We start from the raw sequence: 19,972 nt of genomic DNA, 5'->3' as shown, positions 1-19,972 counted from the left end.
AAGCATTGAGTAAAGTAATCCACCATATCATATTTGTTAGACATACTTTATTTAAGGCAGTAAATCAGTGTTTTTTTTCTAGCGATAGAAACTATAAAAAGTTAACATTTTGTTATGAGATCTGGGTCTAATAGTGAACATAATGATATCTATACCTTAAGATGGCAAGAAAGGAAAGTTATCAGAGTAAAATCACAAGTAGTTTGACTGTGGTAAAGGCAGAGTAGTGATACATCATTTTCTTTTAACTGAAACATACAGAAAGAAAATCATTACCAAACATTGAAACATTTGTTATGCAAAATCAGAAACATTTAAGGTACATGCTTTCCAGTCCTACTACTCTCAATAGAAGAAGCACATGGTTGGTAGTGATGACTCAGAGCAGTAGTTTGTCCAATATTTTGTGCCGCTACTCTGAATATTCTTCTGTCGGTTTCACGTCTATCTTCTGCTCTTTCTCAACATAATTCTGCTGCTCTGGGTTCAAAATCCCTTCTGCTGTCAGATAGTGGAAACAGTTCAGCCTTTGAAGACCTGCTTTTGCTCATTAAACAATGCAAAACAATTATAAAGTTACGTTTGGGAAAAAAAAATGTGAAAGAATCTCCCAGCCTGGCGGGCCGCCTTTAGGACACTGAAGAGATGGGGTTGAGAGTCTGGTCTGTGGGGTGGGGGGGGTAACCATTAGGACACTGAAGAGATGGGGTTGAGAGTCTGGTCTGTGGGGTGGGGGGGTAACCATTAGGACACTGAAGAGATGGGATTGAGAGTCTGGTCTGTGGGGTGGGGGGGGGTAACCATTAGGACACTGAAGAGATGGGATTGAGAGTCTGGTCTGTGGGGTGGGGGGGGGTAACCATTAGGACACTGAAGAGATGGGGGTTGAGAGTCTGATCTGTGGGTTGGGGGGGTAACCATTAGGACACTGAAGAGATGGGGTTGAGAGTCTGGTCTGTGGGGTGGGGGGGGGTAACCATTAGGACACTGAAGAGATGGGATTGAGAGTCTGGTCTGTGGGGTGGGGGGGGTAACCATTAGGACACTGAAGAGATGGGGGTTGAGAGTCTGATCTGGCGGGGGCCACCATTAGGACACTGAAGAGATGGGATTGAGAGTCTGGTCTGTGGGGTGGGGGGGTAACCATTAGGACACTGAAGAGATGGGGTTGAGAGTCTGATCTGACAGGGGCCACCATTAGGACACTGAAGAGATGGGGTTGAGAGGAGAGCCCATTTGTGTCAGCACTTTATCCAGCCACTGCAGAGGGCCGTGAAGATGAACTTCTATCCAACAGGGGGTACTGGTGACATCTTGTCGGTGATACTCAGCTCCCCAGCCCTGTGGAGAGGGAGAAAGAGATAAAGCTGGGTCATATTCACGAAAGGAAGTAAATGGACAGAAAAGGAATGAAACAGCAAATTGTCCAATAAGAAATCCTCATTTTCCATTGCACAATGTGTATGCTACAATGTGCCCTAATGTTATTCTCAACACTGCAGATTTGCTCTCCCAATGAAATTAAGTTAAGTTAATTGTCATTTCCACAAAAACTTTTTTTTTAAATCAATGGTCAAGATGATAAAAGCAGTGAATTGTACATAGTACTGAAACTAAACGTTCAAATCAAAATGTAATTGTATATCACCTTTACAAAGCTCATGCGGATGGTGCACATCTTGGTCAGTTCGTAGACAGCCTCAAAGCCATGGTTCACAGACTGGGCCAGTAGCTGAGCAAATTCCTGGTTGTTAAAGATCTTCAGACTGCAGCCACTAGGGATCTTACACACCGTTGTGGGGTGGAAACCATGGTGGTAGTTACAGTTACGACTCTGAACGAAGATACTGGTGTCACTCAGACACTCTGCATACACCTCACCTCCTACATAGTACAGGTGGACCCCTGAGGAAAGAAAGAACGAGTTACACAACCCTGAACAAAGATACTGGTGTCACTCAGACACTCTGCATACACCTCACCTCCTACATAGTACAGGTGGACCCCTGAGGAAAGAAAGAACGAGTTACACAACCCTGAACAAAGATACTGGTGTCACTCAGACACTCTGCATACACCTCCAACAGTACAGGTGGACCACTGGGGGGACAGAGAGAACAAGTAAAAAAAGCTAAATACTAGTGTTTCAAGCTCCTACAGTAATACCTAGCTAAATGCTAGTGTTTCTAGCTCCGTTCAAATATTTCTTATTGAGCACACACAAGAATGGTGTATAGGTATAAGACAGGTATACAATTCTTATCTAAACATAAAAGAGCAGACAGAAACAAATAGACCCAGAGTTCTGGGTACAAAACAACAGTAGAGTAATGACACCTAGCTAAATGCTAGTGTTTCTAGCTCCAACAGTAGAGTAATGACACCTAGCTAAATGCTAGTGTTTCTCGCTCCAACAGTAGAGTAATGACACCTAGCTAAATGCTAGTGTTTCTAGCTCCAACAGTAGAGTAATGACACCTAGCTAAATGCTAGTGTTTCTAGCTCCAACAGTAGAGTAATGACACCTAGCTAAATGCTAGTGTTTCTAGCTCCAACAGTAGAGTAATGACACCTAGCTAAATGCTAGTGTTTCTCGCTCCAACAGTAGAGTAATGACACCTAGCTAAATGCTAGTGTTTCTCGCTCCAACAGTAGAGTAATGACACCTAGCTAAATGCTAGTGTTTCTAGCTCCAACAGTAGAGTAATGACACCTAGCTAAATGCTAGTGTTTCTAGCTCCAACAGTAGAGTAATGACACCTAGCTAAATGCTAGTGTTTCTAGCTCCAACAGTAGAGTAATGACACCTAGCTAAATGCTAGTGTTTCTAGCTCCAACAGTAGAGTAATGACACCTAGCTAAATGCTAGTGTTTCTAGCTCCAACAGTAGAGTAATGACACCTAGCTAAATGCTAGTGTTTCTAGCTCCAACAGTAGAGTAATGACACCTAGCTAAATGCTAGTGTTTCTAGCTCCAACAGTAGAGTAATGACACCTAGCTAAATGCTAGTGTTTCTAGCTCCAACAGTAGAGTAATGACACCTAGCTAAATGCTAGTGTTTCTAGCTCCAACAGTAGAGTAATGACACCTAGCTAAATGCTAGTGTTTCTCGCTCCAACAGTAGAGTAATGACACCTAGCTAAATGCTAGTGTTTCTAGCTCCAACAGTAGAGTAATGACACCTAGCTAAATGCTAGTGTTTCTCGCTCCAACAGTAGAGTAATGACACCTAGCTAAATGCTAGTGTTTCTAGCTCCAACAGTAGAGTAATGACACCTAGCTAAATGCTAGTGTTTCTAGCTCCAACAGTAGAGTAATGACACCTAGCTAAATGCTAGTGTTTCTAGCTCCAACAGTAGAGTAATGACACCTAGCTAAATGCTAGTGTTTCTAGCTCCAACAGTAGAGTAATGACACCTAGCTAAATGCTAGTGTTTCTAGCTCCAACAGTAGAGTAATGACACCTAGCTAAATGCTAGTGTTTCTAGCTCCAACAGTAGAGTAATGACACCTAGCTAAATGCTAGTGTTTCTAGCTCCAACAGTAGAGTAATGACACCTAGCTAAATGCTAGTGTTTCTAGCTCCAACAGTAGAGTAATGACACCTAGCTAAATGCTAGTGTTTCTAGCTCCAACAGTAGAGTAATGACACCTAGCTAAATGCTAGTGTTTCTAGCTCCAACAGTAGAGTAATGACACCTAGCTAAATGCTAGTGTTTCTAGCTCCAACAGTAGAGTAATGACACCTAGCTAAATGCTAGTGTTTCTAGCTCCAACAGTAGAGTAATGACACCTAGCTAAATGCTAGTGTTTCTAGCTCCAACAGTAGAGTAATGACACCTAGCTAAATGCTACGCTCCAACAGTAGAGTAATGACACCTAGCTAAATGCTAGTGTTTCTAGCTCCAACAGTAGAGTAATGACACCTAGCTAAATGCTAGTGTTTCTAGCTCCAACAGTAGAGTAATGACACCTAGCTAAATGCTAGTGTTTCTAGCTCCAACAGTAGAGTAATGACACCTAGCTAAATGCTAGTGTTTCTCGCTCCAACAGTAGAGTAATGACACCTAGCTAAATGCTAGTGTTTCTAGCTCCAACAGTAGAGTAATGACACCTAGCTAAATGCTAGTGTTTCTAGCTCCAACAGTAGAGTAATGACACCTAGCTAAATGCTAGTGTTTCTAGCTCCAACAGTAGAGTAATGACACCTAGCTAAATGCTAGTGTTTCTCGCTCCAACAGTAGAGTAATGACACCTAGCTAAATGCTAGTGTTTCTAGCTCCAACAGTAGAGTAATGACACCTAGCTAAATGCTAGTGTTTCTAGCTCCAACAGTAGAGTAATGACACCTAGCTAAATGCTAGTGTTTCTAGCTCCAACAGTAGAGTAATGACACCTAGCTAAATGCTAGTGTTTCTCACTCCAACAGTAGAGTAATGACACCTAGCTAAATGCTAGTGTTTCTAGCTCCAACAGTAATACCTAGCTAAATGCTAGTGTTTCTAGCTCCAACAGTAGAGTAATGACACCTAGCTAAATGCTAGTGTTTCTAGCTCCAACAGTAGAGTAATGACACCTAGCTAAATGCTAGTGTTTCTCGCTCCAACAGTAGAGTAATGACACCTAGCTAAATGCTAGTGTTTCTAGCTCCAACAGTAGAGTAATGACACCTAGCTAAATGCTAGTGTTTCTCGCTCCAACAGTAGAGTAATGACACCTAGCTAAATGCTAGTGTTTCTCGCTCCAACAGTAGAGTAATGACACCTAGCTAAATGCTAGTGTTTCTCGCTCCAACAGTAGAGTAATGACACCTAGCTAAATGCTAGTGTTTCTAGCTCCAACAGTAGAGTAATGACACCTAGCTAAATGCTAGTGTTTCTAGCTCCAACAGTAGAGTAATGACACCTAGCTAAATGCTAGTGTTTCTAGCTCCAACAGTAGAGTAATGACACCTAGCTAAATGCTAGTGTTTCTAGCTCCAACAGTAGAGTAATGACACCTAGCTAAATGCTAGTGTTTCTCGCTCCAACAGTAGAGTAATGACACCTAGCTAAATGCTAGTGTTTCTAGCTCCAACAGTAGAGTAATGACACCTAGCTAAATGCTAGTGTTTCTAGCTCCAACAGTAGAGTAATGACACCTAGCTAAATGCTAGTGTTTCTAGCTCCAACAGTAGAGTAATGACACCTAGCTAAATGCTAGTGTTTCTAGCTCCAACAGTAGAGTAATGACACCTAGCTAAATGCTAGTGTTTCTAGCTCCAACAGTAGAGTAATGACACCTAGCTAAATGCTAGTGTTTCTAGCTCCAACAGTAGAGTAATGACACCTAGCTAAATGCTAGTGTTTCTAGCTCCAACAGTAGAGTAATGACACCTAGCTAAATGCTAGTGTTTCTAGCTCCAACAGTAGAGTAATGACACCTAGCTAAATGCTAGTGTTTCTCGCTCCAACAGTAGAGTAATGACACCTAGCTAAATGCTAGTGTTTCTAGCTCCAACAGTAATACCTTAAACATCCATAAATTAAGAACGGCATGATTCAACAGAACATCATGCATGTTTTTCACCATTCCTTCCCCACACTTTCTCTGAACCTCATATCCACTTTCAACTAATCTATTCATCTCAATGTGTTGCCCTGCTCACCTTTGCCGATGTGGCGGCGCGTGTTCTCTATGGTCGAGTTGCGGTTGACGTTGGAGAGCAACCCCAGGCAGAAGCGGTTCTTGTTGTTGGAGGGGTCGGTGAAGCCGTCCACCAGAACGCTGGTAGAAGAGGCATGGTAGGCCTCACCCACTCTGTTGTTCAACTCATAGTACACAATACTGCACCAGTGGCTCGGTTCCTCATACTCCACTGGCTGCACATCTACAGGGACAAGGTGGAGCAGAGGTTATTCAACACAAAACGGCACCAGTGGCTAGGTTTCTCATACTCCACATCTACAGGGAGAAGGTGGAGAGGAGGTTCAATTCATAGTACACAATACTGCACCAGTGGCTCAGTTCCTCAAACTCCACATCTACAGGGGTCCTTCTGTGTTGTAAAGGAAAAGGGATGCTTAATCTTGAAAATGTACAATTTAATTTGATCAATTCATGAACGATGTGGTGCATTTGTTGTGCTCATGGTTCCTACTCTCACGACAATTACGCCTGACAAGGCCAATGAAATCCACACCTCGCTGGGAGCCCAGCCTTCCACAGGTGATAAGCGTGAGGCTCGTATTCATTACTTAAATTATTCCGCTCGGTGTGAACACGAACGAGTCACGCCATTTAAAAACACACTGGAAAACGAGACAGTCTTACGTATAAACGACAAAGCCTAATGTAGCAGGAACAATTTTCACCTGCATGTAGAGTATTTATATTAAGTTCATCAAAATATTATATTCTCATTCTAAAAGGGAAGGAATTAGAAGATGTTACCTCTCTATTCAAGGCTCATATGCATTGCTCTTATGCCCTCTCCTGGTATGAACTGGTACTGGTCTTGTGTCAAGTTCACCGTTGCCGCCATATTTTTATTTATTTTTTATTTTATTTTACCGTTATTTTACCAGGTAAGTTGACTGAGAACACGTTCTCATTTGCAGCAACGACCTGGGGAATAGTTACAGGGGAGAGGAGGGGGATGAATGAGCCAATTGTAAACTGGGGATTAATTAGGTGACCGTGATGGTTGAGGGCCAGATTGGGAATTTAGCCAGGACACCGGGGTTAACACCCCTACTCTTACGATAAGTGCCATGGGATCTTTAATGACCTCAGAGAGTCAGGACACCCATATTTGAGTTCCCTTTCATTTATGATTATGGCAAAGATGGTACATAGAAAGTTGAGCTCTTTCTTTGATACGAGGTTGAAGTCTCTAATTTTGAACAAAATCAAACGGCTATATCTTGTAATTTAAAATAGTACGGTGGCCAATAACTGCCGATAATACAGGATGTATTTTTTTTTTGCTAAAACGTTCATCAAAAAGTTCATAGTCGTAGTATTTCCACTGAAATGTCAAACATGCTAATTGCTAACCTGTTAGCTACCATTTTTACGACACCAACAATCACAAAACATTGATATCTTGTGATCAAGATTGGTCAAATATTAATTAAACGCTGTTGAATATGCCGATAATACGGGGTGAAACGCTATCTGTATAAAGTTCCTTTTGAATGTTTGAATGTCAGTCCTGCAAAGTAGCGACAGTCAAGAATCAAGGGGTTACACTAACACGCCCTATGAATTAAAAGACTCGCATTTGTTATTTTGTACAGTGCCTTCAGAAAGTTGAGACCCCTTGACTTTTCCCACATTTTGTTACATATCCTCAGCAATCTACATACAATACCCCATAATGACAAAGCGAAAACAGAAATAACTTATTTATATAAGTATTCAGACCCTTTGCTATGAGAGACTTGAAATTGAGCTCAGGTGCATCCTGTTTCCATTGGAGTCCACCTGTGGTAAATTAAATTGATTGGACATGCTTTGGAAAGGCACACACCTGTCTATATAAGTTGATAGTGCATGTCAGAGCAAAAACCAAGCCATGAGGTCGAAGGAATTGTCTGTAGAGTCAGACAGGATTGTGTCAAGGCACAGATCTGGGGAAGGGCACAATTTTTTTTTATTTTTATGGAGCATTGAAGATCCCCAAGAACACAGTGGCCTCCATTCTTAAATGGAAGTTTGGAACCACCAAGACTCTTCCTAGAGCTGGCTGCTATAGGAAGAGCAATCGGGGGAGGTGACCAAGAACCTGATGGTCACTGACAGAGCTCCTCTATGGAAATGGAAGAAACTTCCAGAAGGACAACCATTACTGCGGCACACCGCATAAGCAGGCCTTTATGGTAGAGTGGCCAGGCGGAAGCCACTCCTCAGGAAAAGACAGCCCGCTTGGGTTCGCCAAAAGGCAACTAAAGGACTCTTAGAGCCTGAGAAACAAGATTCTCTGGTCTGACGAATCCAAGATTGAACTCTTTGGCCTGAAAGCCAATCGTCACGTCTGGAGGAACCCTGGCACCATCCCGACGCCGAAGCACGGTGGTGGCAGCATCATCATGCTGTGGGGATATTTTTTCAACGACAGTGAGACTAGTCAGAATCGAGGCAAAGATGAACAGAGAAAGGTACAGCGAGATCCTTGATGAACTCCTGAGCGGTCTGGAGCAGGTTTTTAGACTGGAGCGAAGGGTCACCTTCCAACAGGACAACGACCCTAAGCACACAGCCAAGACAATGTAGGAGTGGCTTTGGGATAAGTCTCTGAATGTCCTTGAGTGGCTCAGCCAGAGCCTGGACTTGAACCCGATCGAACATCTCTGGAGAGACCTGAAAATAGCTGTGCAGCAACGCTCCCCATCCAACCTGACAGAGCTTGAGATGATCTGCAGAGAAACCCCCCAAATACAGGTGCCAAGCTTGTAGCGTCATACCCAAGAAGACTCGATGCTGTGATCGCTGCCAAAAGGTGCTTCAACAAAGTACTGAGTAAAGGGTCTGAATACCTGTGATCTCAGTTTATTTGTATAAAATAGCAAAAAAAAGCTAAACAGTTTTTGCTTTGTAATTATGGGCTAGTGTGTAGATTGATTGGGGAGGGGGGGGTACGATTTAATACATTTTAGAATAAGGCTGTAACGTTAAAAAAATGTGGTCTGAATACTTTGAAGGCACTGCATGTCTCGGCATATGCTCAGGCTGCCCTCGCGCCAATCAGTTTGTGCGCGAGACTAGGGCACAGCTGGCACTGTTTCCCTTACTAGTCCGCAACGCAGGTTCTCTTGACAACCGTGTAGTCACTTCCTCTCCTGGGTGCCCGTACCTCAGCTGAGTCTAAGTTGAAGGATGCGGCGATGGTTTGGGTTGTTGGTCTGGTCGCAGCTCCTGTGAGCTCTGTCATCGGTTATGAGAGGCTACTCAGAGAGAGGGCAACCAGGTTCTGTGAGTATCCCCCCACCACCTGTGTCTGCCTTGGTTAAGCACCGCTTGCCTCTTCCCAGAAGGGTCTGGGTCCAACCTCTGTGATCCGGTCCTACGTAGACTTGAGACCAAGCTAGCTAACAAGCGCTGCATAGCGTGCTAGCCAGTTTAGCCAACTTTCTGAGGCGAGCTAGTTACTGCTAGCTATTCCGGCTTCCTAATGGTGAAATTGCTAGGGTAGCCCACTTGTTTTTTTTTAATCACTTGGTTATTCTAAACGAGCCGTGCTGCAGTCAGAGGATAGCTAACCTAGCTTAGAATCCTTATCATGGCTAACGTCAGCTAGCATGCATAACAGCTAGCATGCCACAGATAATCGAGTTGGGGACCTCCACATGCTATCCGTACACCCTTCCTGTACTTAGTTTGCCCCGGGAGACTAAGGTGTCCAAATGCAGCCTTCGCCCCAAAAGTCATGGCTATGTCCTACAGGTCCTTAGCTTTGAGCTATTTTCCACACCCTCCTTCTCCTTCTCCTTCTGAAGAATAACAGAGGTTGCATGTCCTGTGTCCGGTGCGAGCTTTATGCACATACATTCAACGGACCCAGGATAAACAGTTATGTGACCAGCTGTGTGTCTGTTATGCTAATCCAGCTGGCAGCAGGGCACTCCCTAAGCAGCGTTTCTCCCACTGGATTTTGGAGGCTATCTCCCTGGCATACAGCAGCAAAGGTTAAAGGTTACCTAGCGGTGTATGTGCCCACTCCACCAGAAGTCTGGCAGCGTCTTGGGCAGTTGTTTAAAGAGTTGACTATAGGAGATGAGTTGGGCATCACCACACACGTCCTCAAGGTTATCGCCTGAGTATCACTGCCCTCAGTGTAGTCCATTGTGCTTACGGCTGGGAAAGGGGAAAGGTCACTAAGCAGCGCTCCGTGTGCTCAATAACCAGACTGCCACATCTTGTTGGGTCAGGTATGGATGGTTTGCCATGGGCCGTTTCATTTAGTATCCGTTGGGGTCGGCTTGGGGAGTGAATATATTTCTCCAAGGTATGTTGTAGCGAAGTACACTGACTGAAAGGGAACAAAACGTTATGACTTAACTACTGTTCCCTGAAGGAGGGAAACAAGATACAACACTTGTTTGGCCATTTTCAGACCCATTTCTGGGCTCGGGGAAGAACGGTATTAAATTGAAAGAATTAATCCGAGCCAGGATTAAGGCGGGCTTCCAGCGAGGCGCGGATTTCATTGGCCTTGTCATGAGTGATTGTAGATCCTTCAGACGTCACAAGAGTGTGACTCACCAGAGTAACGTACCTCGTTTCCCTCCTTCAGGGAACAGTAGTTAGTCATAACGTTACGATTTCAATTTGTATTGACTGCTATGTGATCAGGACGACGCAGCCAATTAGGCTAAATCAGTTCCAATGAATGACGGATAATGTCTGAAAGCAGGAATTCCTGTGATCAGAAAAAATAAATAAAGTCATCCCTGTTAAATAAAGTGTAAAGTCCGACTCCTCACCCCCACTAGGCATGTTCCTGGGGCCGATGCTGCTGGTCTCCATGGACCCCTCCTGTCCCATCTGCTCATCGGGGGGCATGTAAGCCGGGGGTGGGGTATCAGCTGGAAGGGAAGACCACAATGGACGGATAGTTAGGAGACCAGCTGCTGCGGATGACAAATGGCTGTCCACACACTTACAGCGGACGGACACACAAGAAGAGTCTAACGCATGCATGCCCACAGTCACACACACTCCGACAACTCCCAAGAGGAGTTAAAAACCCATCCACCACCACAGGATCTTTCTCTACCCGGAAACAGGTGTAGGGTTTCACACATCCGTCACATGGAACACTAATGTATGGCTCTATGGACAGTCCCATTTGTTTTGTATTACACAACCACTTATGGAGGACAGAAATTGAGAAAGTGGGGAGTGGGTGTGGGGACAATTGGTAATGTGTTTTTTTAATGAGAAGGCTAGTCTTCCTACAGACCAAACATTTACAGGTTACCACGTTGCTTAGAGGGTGGCCAGATTTCTCTGGAGATGTATTCGTATTTCTGAAAAATAACACGGCTTCCCAACGTGACAACTCAATCAACACTGCTTTTCATCCTGTTACACCACATAGAAGTGATAGCACTAGCACTGCAGTGTTTCATACCCAGGGGCAATTCACCACAGAAGCAGTGGTGTACAGTACTTAAGTAAAAATACTAATTAAGTTGTTTTTTGGGGGGGTATCTGTACTACTATTTAACTTTTACTTCACTACATCTCTAAAGAAAATGATGTACTTTTTACATTCTCCCTGACACCCAAAAGTACGTTACATTTTGAATGCTTAGCAGGACAAACAATGGTCCAACTCACACTAAACAGAACATCCCTGGTCATCCCTACTGCCTCTGATCTGGCAGACTCACTAAACACAAATTATTTGTTTTTAAATTATGTTTGAGTGTGACCCTGGTTATCTGTAAATAAATAAAAAAGAAAAGTGTCCCGTCTGCTTTGCTTAATATAAGGAATGTTAAATTATCCGTACTTTTACTTTTGATACTTAAGTATATTTAAAACCCAAATACTTTTACTCAAGTAGTATTTTATTGGATGATTTTCACTTGAGTCCTTTTCTATTAAGGTATCTTTACTTTTACTCAAGTAGGAGTATGAAGTACATTTTCCACCACTGCATAGAAGTGAAAGCACCTCCAGTGATTCAATTCAAATTCAATAAAAACAATTAAAAGACAAAGGCTCCAGCCTCTTTTCTGCACTGCCATTCTGCCTGCCTGACTACAACAGCCCATCAATCTGTTGTGGATAAGTGCAGCAGCAAACCTCACTGGCTGGGGATATATTCACCAGAACAGGAGCTGGAGGTCAGACCTATGCTGTGTCCAGCGATGGGCGCACTGACTGACGCTCACCAGTCACCCTGATGCAGACCTTTGGTATACACTTTAGTCGCCATTTTTGACTGTCCCCCTGGCTGGCAGAAGACCCTGGTTTGTATCATCAGAAATTGTTAGAAAATCAAACCAAATTGTTCTCCACAGATTTCTAATCCCATTTTTCATTAAAGAAAAAAGAATACTTATTTTAAATGGCAATATTACTTCCCTTTTACATTTTCACAGAGGCCAAAGGCAGTGTGAGACCAGGTGATGTGTACAAGTGTGAAAACCCAGTGTGAATACATGACATATGCTGTTAGCCTATTATATTGTAATAGCAGCTATCAATAAACACATAAGTGCATGATAAAGGATAGGAGTGTATACTGACATCTACCTGGAAGCTGGAAAGGGCTGGAGGGTCCAGAGCTGGCAGGAGAGTTGGGGTAGGTGCCCACCCCTCCGCTGGAGGCTGGGGAGGGAGGGTAAGGGGAGTTGGGGGAGATCGGGAAGGAGGTGACGCTGCCCCCACTGTGCTGCTGGAAGGACTCTGGGAAGGTGGCGTTCACAGGCATGTGGGGCTCGTTGTGAGTCATGTTCCTGAACTGGACCAGGAGGCTGTGTTGGGGGTTGAACTCACTGTGGCGAGGCACCAACACCGGAGGCAGCACTGGTGGAGAAGAGATTTAAATAAATATACATATTGATTTGAAGCACTCAACAACAAAAAAAAGGAACCTTGGGACACTGTAGTATTTCATTTGAAACCATTGAAAACATAGGCACTACACACTAATAATGGACTCTTCTCATGACCTGTTGTCATTGGTGGCTGTGGTGCATGTGGTGCATGTCCAACTGCACAATATTTACATGTCAATACCAGTTGTTTTTTTCCATTTCATTCTAAAAACATGCCAATATGATGCAGATCCTACTGATCAGGTCATCTGTAACTGCTCTGCGCCGACATGTGACCAACAGCTTTGTTTTTACCAATTCAAGGGCAGATATCACGTCACTCGGACGAGACAACACATCCATCTCTAGGGTAGCAGCCAGATAGCCCCCATATTGTTTTGAGGATATCACCTTGAGACATATTTCTTGGAAATCAAAATAGTATAAATAGTCAAGGATGCAGTACTCTCCTTCAATTGGTTAAATGGTCAGGATGCAGTACTCTCCTTCAATTGGTTAAATGGTCAGGATGCAGTACTCTCCTTCAATTGGTTAAATGGTCAGGATGCAGTACTCTCCTTCAATTGGTTAATTAGTCATGATGCAGTACTCTCCTTCAATTGGTTAATTAGTCATGATGCAGTACTCTCCTTCAATTGGTTAAATAGTCATGATGCAGTACTCTCCTTCAATTGGTTAAATAGTCAGGATGCAGTACTCTCCTTCAATTGGTTAAATAGTCATTATGCAGTACTCTCCTTCAATTGGTTAATTAGTCATGATGCAGTACTCTCCTTCAATTGGTTAAATGGTCAGGATGCAGTACTCTCCTTCAATTGGTTAAATGGTCAGGATGCAGTACTCTCCTTCAATTGGTTAAATGGTCAGGATGCAGTACTCTCCTTCAATTGGTTAAATGGTCATGATGCAGTACTCTCCTTCAATTGGTTAAATAGTCATGATGCAGTACTCTCCTTCAATTGGTTAAATAGTCATGATGCAGTACTCTCCTTCAATTGGTTAATTAGTCATGATGCAGTACTCTCCTTCAATTGGTTAATTAGTCATGATGCAGTACTCTCCTTCAATTGGTTAATTAGTCATGATGCAGTACTCTCCTTCAATTGGTTAAATAGTCATGATGCAGTACTCTCCTTCAATTGGTTAAATGGTCAGGATGCAGTATTCTCCTTCAAGTGGTTAAACGGTAACTTAAGTGAGATTCTCCTTACTGTGTCATGTTCAGTCCCTGCAGAAGGACGTGCGCAACAGCCACAAAACCCATCACGTATAGGCTAGGTCTTTCAATGCATTGGATCAATACTATAGTAGGAACAAACACGATTTAGATGCCAGTATGCACTAGCTACAAGCTAGTTAGTGGTTACGTACCTGGGCTCTCTACTCTCTTGTAGTGGTAGGGGTTAATGCAGACCTCCTTCTGCTTGGAGCCAAAGGGGTATTCACACACCTCCAGAGGTTTGAGCTCATGGTGAGACTGTAGGTCAGGCCACCTCCACACTCTGCAGTAGATAACGTGGGGGAGACCCTTCCTGTGGGACACCTGGAGACGACCGTCCAGAGACCGAGGGATGGTCACACACTTACCTGGCAGGGCAGGAGATAGAGAGACGGGTTAGGGAAGGTTCGAAAATATCTGGACCAAGTATGATGCTGCTATAAAGTAATCTAGCAGACTCTCTGATCCAAAGAGACAGTGTCTCTCTCACACCTGGACCAAGTATGATGCTGCACACAGTACACTACAGGCAGGGACACTCACTGGGCTGTCCTGGGCTGCTGAGGGCTTTCTCCAGGTCCTCCATGGCTCCCTTCTTCTTCTTCAGTTTCTTGACCAGGGCGTCAACAGCCTTCTCAGCCCATTTCTCCTCCTCGTCCCCCTGCTTCCACCCCAGCAGACGCTTCACAGCTGGACTGGTGAAGGAGAAGAGGCTGGACATAGAGGTCATGGTGCTGCTGTCTGTGGTGAGAAGGAGTGGAGGGAGGGAGAGAGAAATTTACCAGAAAGTTAGGTGATTGACGAGTCCTCTTCTTGGATCACAGTCAACAGGGAGGGAGAATGTGTGTGTGTGTGTGTGGTGGGGGGGGTGGAGAGAGGAGGCTTAGCCTTGCACACCAAGGACAGGAAATAGAGGCAGGACGCAGGCAGGACACAGCTGCTCAGGAAAGGAAAGCCTGCCGTGAGGTGGGATGTACCCTGGCACTGGGTCACAACCAACCCCACTGAGGGGAGTGCAGTTTGGGGAACAAGTCCAGCTGAAATCCCACCTCTCTGGGACACAACAGCCCAGAGGATTTACAAACGTAGCTAGTCAATAGGCAGATATAAATAGGAAAAAGGACCTATTCTCTCCTCTTCTCCCTCTCGTTCTGAGTCTCTGGTTTAGTCCATATGATGTGGTGGCCAGCGCCTGGGTTAAGGTCTAGTGTGGAACCTGGAGGAGAAAAGATTAGAAGCTGTTAGAAATATATTGCAAAACAGAATCTTTAGGTTAGGTGACATCTAGGACTGGGACGATAACAATATCACCATACGCCTTAGTATCGTGGCAAGGAAACAAAACACAAAGTGTATTAACATCGACCTGGCCAAGGCTTTCGACTCTGTCAATCACCGCATTCTTATTGGCAGACTCAACCGCCTTGGTTTCTCAAAATGACTGCCTTGCCTGGTTCACCAACTACTTCTCTGATAGAGTTAAGTGTGTCAAATCGGAGGGCCTGTTGTCCGGACCTCTGGCAGTCTCTATGGAGGTGCCACAGGGTTCAATTCTCAGGCCGACACTTCTCTGTACACATCAATGATGTCGCTCTTGCTGCTGGTGATTCTCTGATCCACCTCTACGCAGACGACACCATTCTGTATACTTCTGGCCCTTCTTTGGACACTGTGCTAACAAACCTCCAGACGAGCTTCAATGCCATACAACACTCCTTCCGTGACCTCCAACTGCTCTTAAATGCAAGTAAAACTAAATGCATGCTCTTAAACCAAGCACTGCCCGCACCTGCCCACCCGTCTAGCATCACCATTCTGACTTCGAATGCATGGACAACTAGCTAGGTGTCTGGTTAGACTGTAAACTCTCATTCGACTCACATTTAGCATCTCAAATCGAAAATTAAATGTAGAGTCGGCTTCCTATTTCGCAATAAAGCCTCCTTCACTCATGCTGCCAAACATACCCTCGTAAAACTGACTATCCTACCGATCCTTGACTTGAGGCTACTTTGTAAATGACATCGCCCACACTCTACTCAGCAAATTGGATGCAGTCTATCACAGTGCCATCCGTTTTGTCACCAAAGCCCCATATACTACCCACCACTACGACGTGTAAGCTCTCATAGGCTGGCCCTCGCGTCATATTCGGCACCAAACCCACTGGCTCCAGGTCATCTATAAGTCTTTGCTAGGTAAAGCTCCGCTTTATCTCAGCTCCACTGGTCACCATTGCAGCACCCACCCGTAGCACGCGCTCCAGCAGGTATATTTCACTGGTCATCCCCAAAGCCTATTCCTCCTTTGGCCGCCTTTCCTTCCAGTTCTCTGCTGCCAATAACTGGAACGAACTGCAAAAATCACTGAAGCCTTATATCTCCCTCTCTAACTTTAAGCATCAGCTGTCAGAGCAGCTCACAGATCACTGCACATAGCCCATCCAACTACCTCATCCCCATATTGTAATATATATATTTTTTCCTCCTTTGCACCCCAGTATCTCTACTTGCACATTCATCTTCTGCACATCTATCACTCCAGTGTTAAATTGCTAAATTGTAATTACTTCGCCACTACAGCCTATTTATTGCCTTACCTCATTTGCCCACACTGTATATAGACTTTTCTATTGTGTTATTGACTGTATATTTATTCCTGTTTGTTTATTCCATGTGTAACTCTGTGTTGTTTGTCTCACTGCTTTGCTTTATCTTGGCCAGGTCGCAGTTGTAAATGAGAACATGTTCTCAACCGGCCTACCTGGTTAAATAAAGGTGAAATAAAAATAAATAAAAGCAATGTCATCTAGAGCAGTGGTTCCCAAACTGTGGGTCGCGTCACCTTATTTTTAAATGAACTCAGTCTGGCTTGAAACTTACTCTTGAAAGTTGTAATAGTAAAAATGCACAAGGTGCCATTTCAAAAATTGGGTAGTGCATCATCAGTTCCTTTTGTCATGCTAGTCATTGCAAACCTTGAGAGCTTTTTTATAAAATTGTCAAATGCCCATGTTAAGTTTATTTAACCCATAGATTGTCGGGAATTTTTTTGTCACTCAAATATCACATGAATATACATGAGATATGCCGAAATGTATAGAATTACAAGAATATGTGCTTTAAAACTGCAACATTTTCTTTGCGCCCCTTGACTAAATGTGTAGAATAGCAGGAAATAAGCTTTAAACCTGCTACATTCTCCCAACCAACAAGAGGGGTGTGAACTGTTTGTGTCATGAACAGTGCTTGTTGCCATAGAAATAGACTTGGAGCACACGGGGGCCTTGAGTGAAAATGTTTGGAAACCCCTGATCTAGAATCACATGTATTTATCTACCACGCTATAGCACACAATATTTCACATACAGCAGGTTTTTAAAAGATCAAAGAGTATGGTATGCTTGAGATACAGTTATCTTCACAGCACTAGTGACATCTGTAAGCAACAGCCTCACAATGCCCCAATCTGGGCGATGTATGGATGGGATAGACAGACAGACAGCCTGACGGACAGAGACCTCTGGGTAGGCAGGCAGACAGATCTCTGGGTGGACAGGCAGGGGGAAACCGGCTGATAGACAGGCAGACATATCTGGGTGGACAGGCAGGCAGACAGACCTCTGGGTGAACAGAGGCAGAAAGAACACAGGCATGGCCGCACAGCTGTTGAAAACAGCCCTAGCAGAGGATGTGAGGTCACTGAAAGCTGCTTCCTCTCCCATCCTTTCCCATCATATCCCTCCCTTACGGCACACAGCTGTCCAACAGCACCAGGCAGTTTACCGCTTCATTGGTACAATAGGGAAAAAGCACTAATGGAGCTCTATAGGCAATACAATATACCCTACACTTCAGTCACCAAAGGAAAAAAAAATTAGCTTTGCATTCGTCATGATTAAGTGAGATGACAGGGCATACAAGGAGAACAAAAATGTAGCAGAGGCTAGGTAGGCCATTTACTGACTCTAAAGATGCACGTAGGCCTGTTTCAACCACAAAGATATGGATAACTGGGCTATAAGCTAGGTGGGTAAGCAAGCATGACCAAATAATATGCGGGTTTCTGTGAGGCTGTAATGCCATGTGAGCGATGACAGCAATACAATAACTTTAATGACAGGAAACGTGCACAGATCCCCAGAGTCCAGCAACTGATCACACCTCAGTATTTTCCTGCCTGGCTGTCCTGTAGCAGGGTCAGGAAGCAACACAAACAGTGTCTGGCTGGAGAGACCATAGCAGTCACCATGGGTACCAGGTTTTGAGAGTGCCTCAATTCAGTAAACATTGGGCAGAAAAACAGAATGTTGTTGAGATGAAGTTTAGCGAAAAGTATCGCAACATTCAACGTAGAGAAAATATAAATCACGTTGAGACAATTCTGACATGGCATGCTCTGGCTACACGGTGAAAGTGAAAAGACAAAGGATGATTCAGGTAACTAAACATGAGATGTCTCCCCACCCAAGGTGATACTCAAGAGGATATTGCCTAATTGCCACAAAGGATGATCATTTGACACCAGAAACCCACACTGACATCTTTACTGCAGGATGATAAATCAAAAACTACTTGACCCATAATCACAACCATTATACCACTGAAGCTTGAAACGAGGACAAAAGACATGTCCCGATTCCCATAGAAACAACTTCGTAAACGTAACTAGTTACACTGAACAATGTGACAAAGTAGCTAACGTTAACTTCCAAGGTACACAATCACATGGAATGACTAGCTAGCTCGAAAGTATAGGTAACTAAAATCCCACTTGATGTTTATACACAGTTAGCTAGCCATGTCTTGTGTCAGATACCTATAATTATGTATGTAGCTATGTGATTAGTTATGGCTATGAAGAGTGGAAAATATATAAACTCATCCAATTTCGCTAAAGTGAACTTAGCTAACTATGTTTGTTAGCTAAGCCTAGCCAAGTAACGTTAGCTACCGTTAAAGCTAACGTTAGCTTGCTCAACACGCTACAAGTTAATTAACTAGCTTAGCTAGACAGTTGGTTATCGTTGTTGAACCGAATTGATGTTACAATCAAAGTTATTTGTGTGGTTTCACATGGCTGAGGTTAACACGTCCTATTTTGACCACAAATCTCGTTTTTATCCCACCCCAAGACTAGCTAGCTACCTCTTCCCTCTCCACCATTCCAGAGATAACTTTTGCAATCACTTCTCTAGCTAACTGGCTAGCTACACCCCCTCTGGAAAAGTACCCAAGCCTAACTTCACTGATTAAAACTTGGTAATTTGGTAGCCTTCCCATGGAAACATGCTTATCTAGTAGATAAACTATAATTTCGTCGCATACCTTTGAATAATTGAGGCAGGCTGGTCGCTTCCTTATTATTTTTTTCTCTATTTAAAGCAGTCCGACAATAAGCTGTTTTTTAATTTTCGACTTTTTTCCACCAATGCCTGTTTCCCCCACTCTCCCGACTCCTCTGTCCTGGCGTCAAGACTGGGAGGCGGAGCGCATATCCCTCCGCTAAATGAGCGATTTTACTCTGTTCTTCATCTTTTTACACTTTGTCACAGTCTTCTTCAAATGAGAGCTATTCCACGTTAAAAGAGTGATGCTGAGACTCAGATTTCTCACTTAAAAATGTATGTCAAACAAAAAACAATAATTGCAACCATTACAACTCTATGCACAAGGACTACTTTATACAATTTCCATAGAACATTTTACTAAAACATTTACTTGAAGAATCGCGCAGATGCATGGGAACAGAATGAGTTTGTACTGTTTGTGCCATAATTCTGTTCCCAAACTCTGTTTCCGCACTGTTCTTCAAGTAAATATTAATACTTTACTACATTTGTAAAGCGCTTTTCATTATAAAGGACAATCTGAAAGTGTATAAAATAAAATATATATAAAATTAAAAAAAATACAAATAAAATGTGTTTTTGTATAAGTTTCTGTGGAAATTATTAAAAGCAGTCCTTGTTCATAGAGTTGTATGGTTGGGTTAACTTTGCAATCATTTCTCTTTGTTTGACATTTTAAAGTGAAAAATCTGAGTCTCAGAATCACTCTGTTATCGTGGAATTGCCCATGAGCGGTTTGTAAAGAAATATGTTGTAAATAAAAATCATCATAATCGTACATCGTGGTCCGATGAAGCGGACGCTAAGCCATAGGACTGTTTCGCTAGCAGACTGGAATATGTTCTGGG

At 43.5% G+C, this 19,972-nt stretch overlaps 1 protein-coding gene across 3 annotated transcripts; it reads right to left on the bottom strand.

Annotated features, from left to right (window-relative positions):
- Positions 1–30: 30 nt before the first annotated feature.
- On the bottom strand, positions 31–19,263 carry LOC139581757 (mothers against decapentaplegic homolog 5). 3 transcript variants are annotated; one of them, XM_071411860.1, is made up of 9 exons: positions 19,102–19,263; positions 14,672–14,990; positions 14,318–14,515; positions 13,927–14,142; positions 12,245–12,523; positions 10,468–10,569; positions 5,649–5,870; positions 1,649–1,905; positions 31–1,341 (listed from the first exon to the last, which is right to left on the bottom strand). In XM_071411860.1, the coding sequence occupies exons 3-9, from the start codon at positions 14,502–14,504 to the stop codon at positions 1,198–1,200; spliced, it is 1,407 nt and encodes a 468-aa protein (XP_071267961.1). In that variant the 5' UTR covers positions 14,505–14,515; positions 14,672–14,990; positions 19,102–19,263; the 3' UTR covers positions 31–1,197. The 3 variants fall into 3 exon arrangements, with proteins under 3 accessions (XP_071267961.1, XP_071267960.1, XP_071267962.1); XM_071411859.1 differs by having other exon boundaries at positions 14,899–14,990; XM_071411861.1 differs by having other exon boundaries at positions 12,251–12,523; positions 14,899–14,990.
- Positions 19,264–19,972: the final 709 nt, after the last annotated feature.

The sequence above is a fragment of the Salvelinus alpinus genome, chromosome 7 (genome assembly GCF_045679555.1).
Source record: "Salvelinus alpinus chromosome 7, SLU_Salpinus.1, whole genome shotgun sequence".
NCBI lineage: Eukaryota > Metazoa > Chordata > Actinopteri > Salmoniformes > Salmonidae > Salvelinus > Salvelinus alpinus.
The sequence above is the reverse complement of the archived record's forward strand: the minus strand, read 5'-3'. Positions and strand labels throughout refer to the sequence as shown.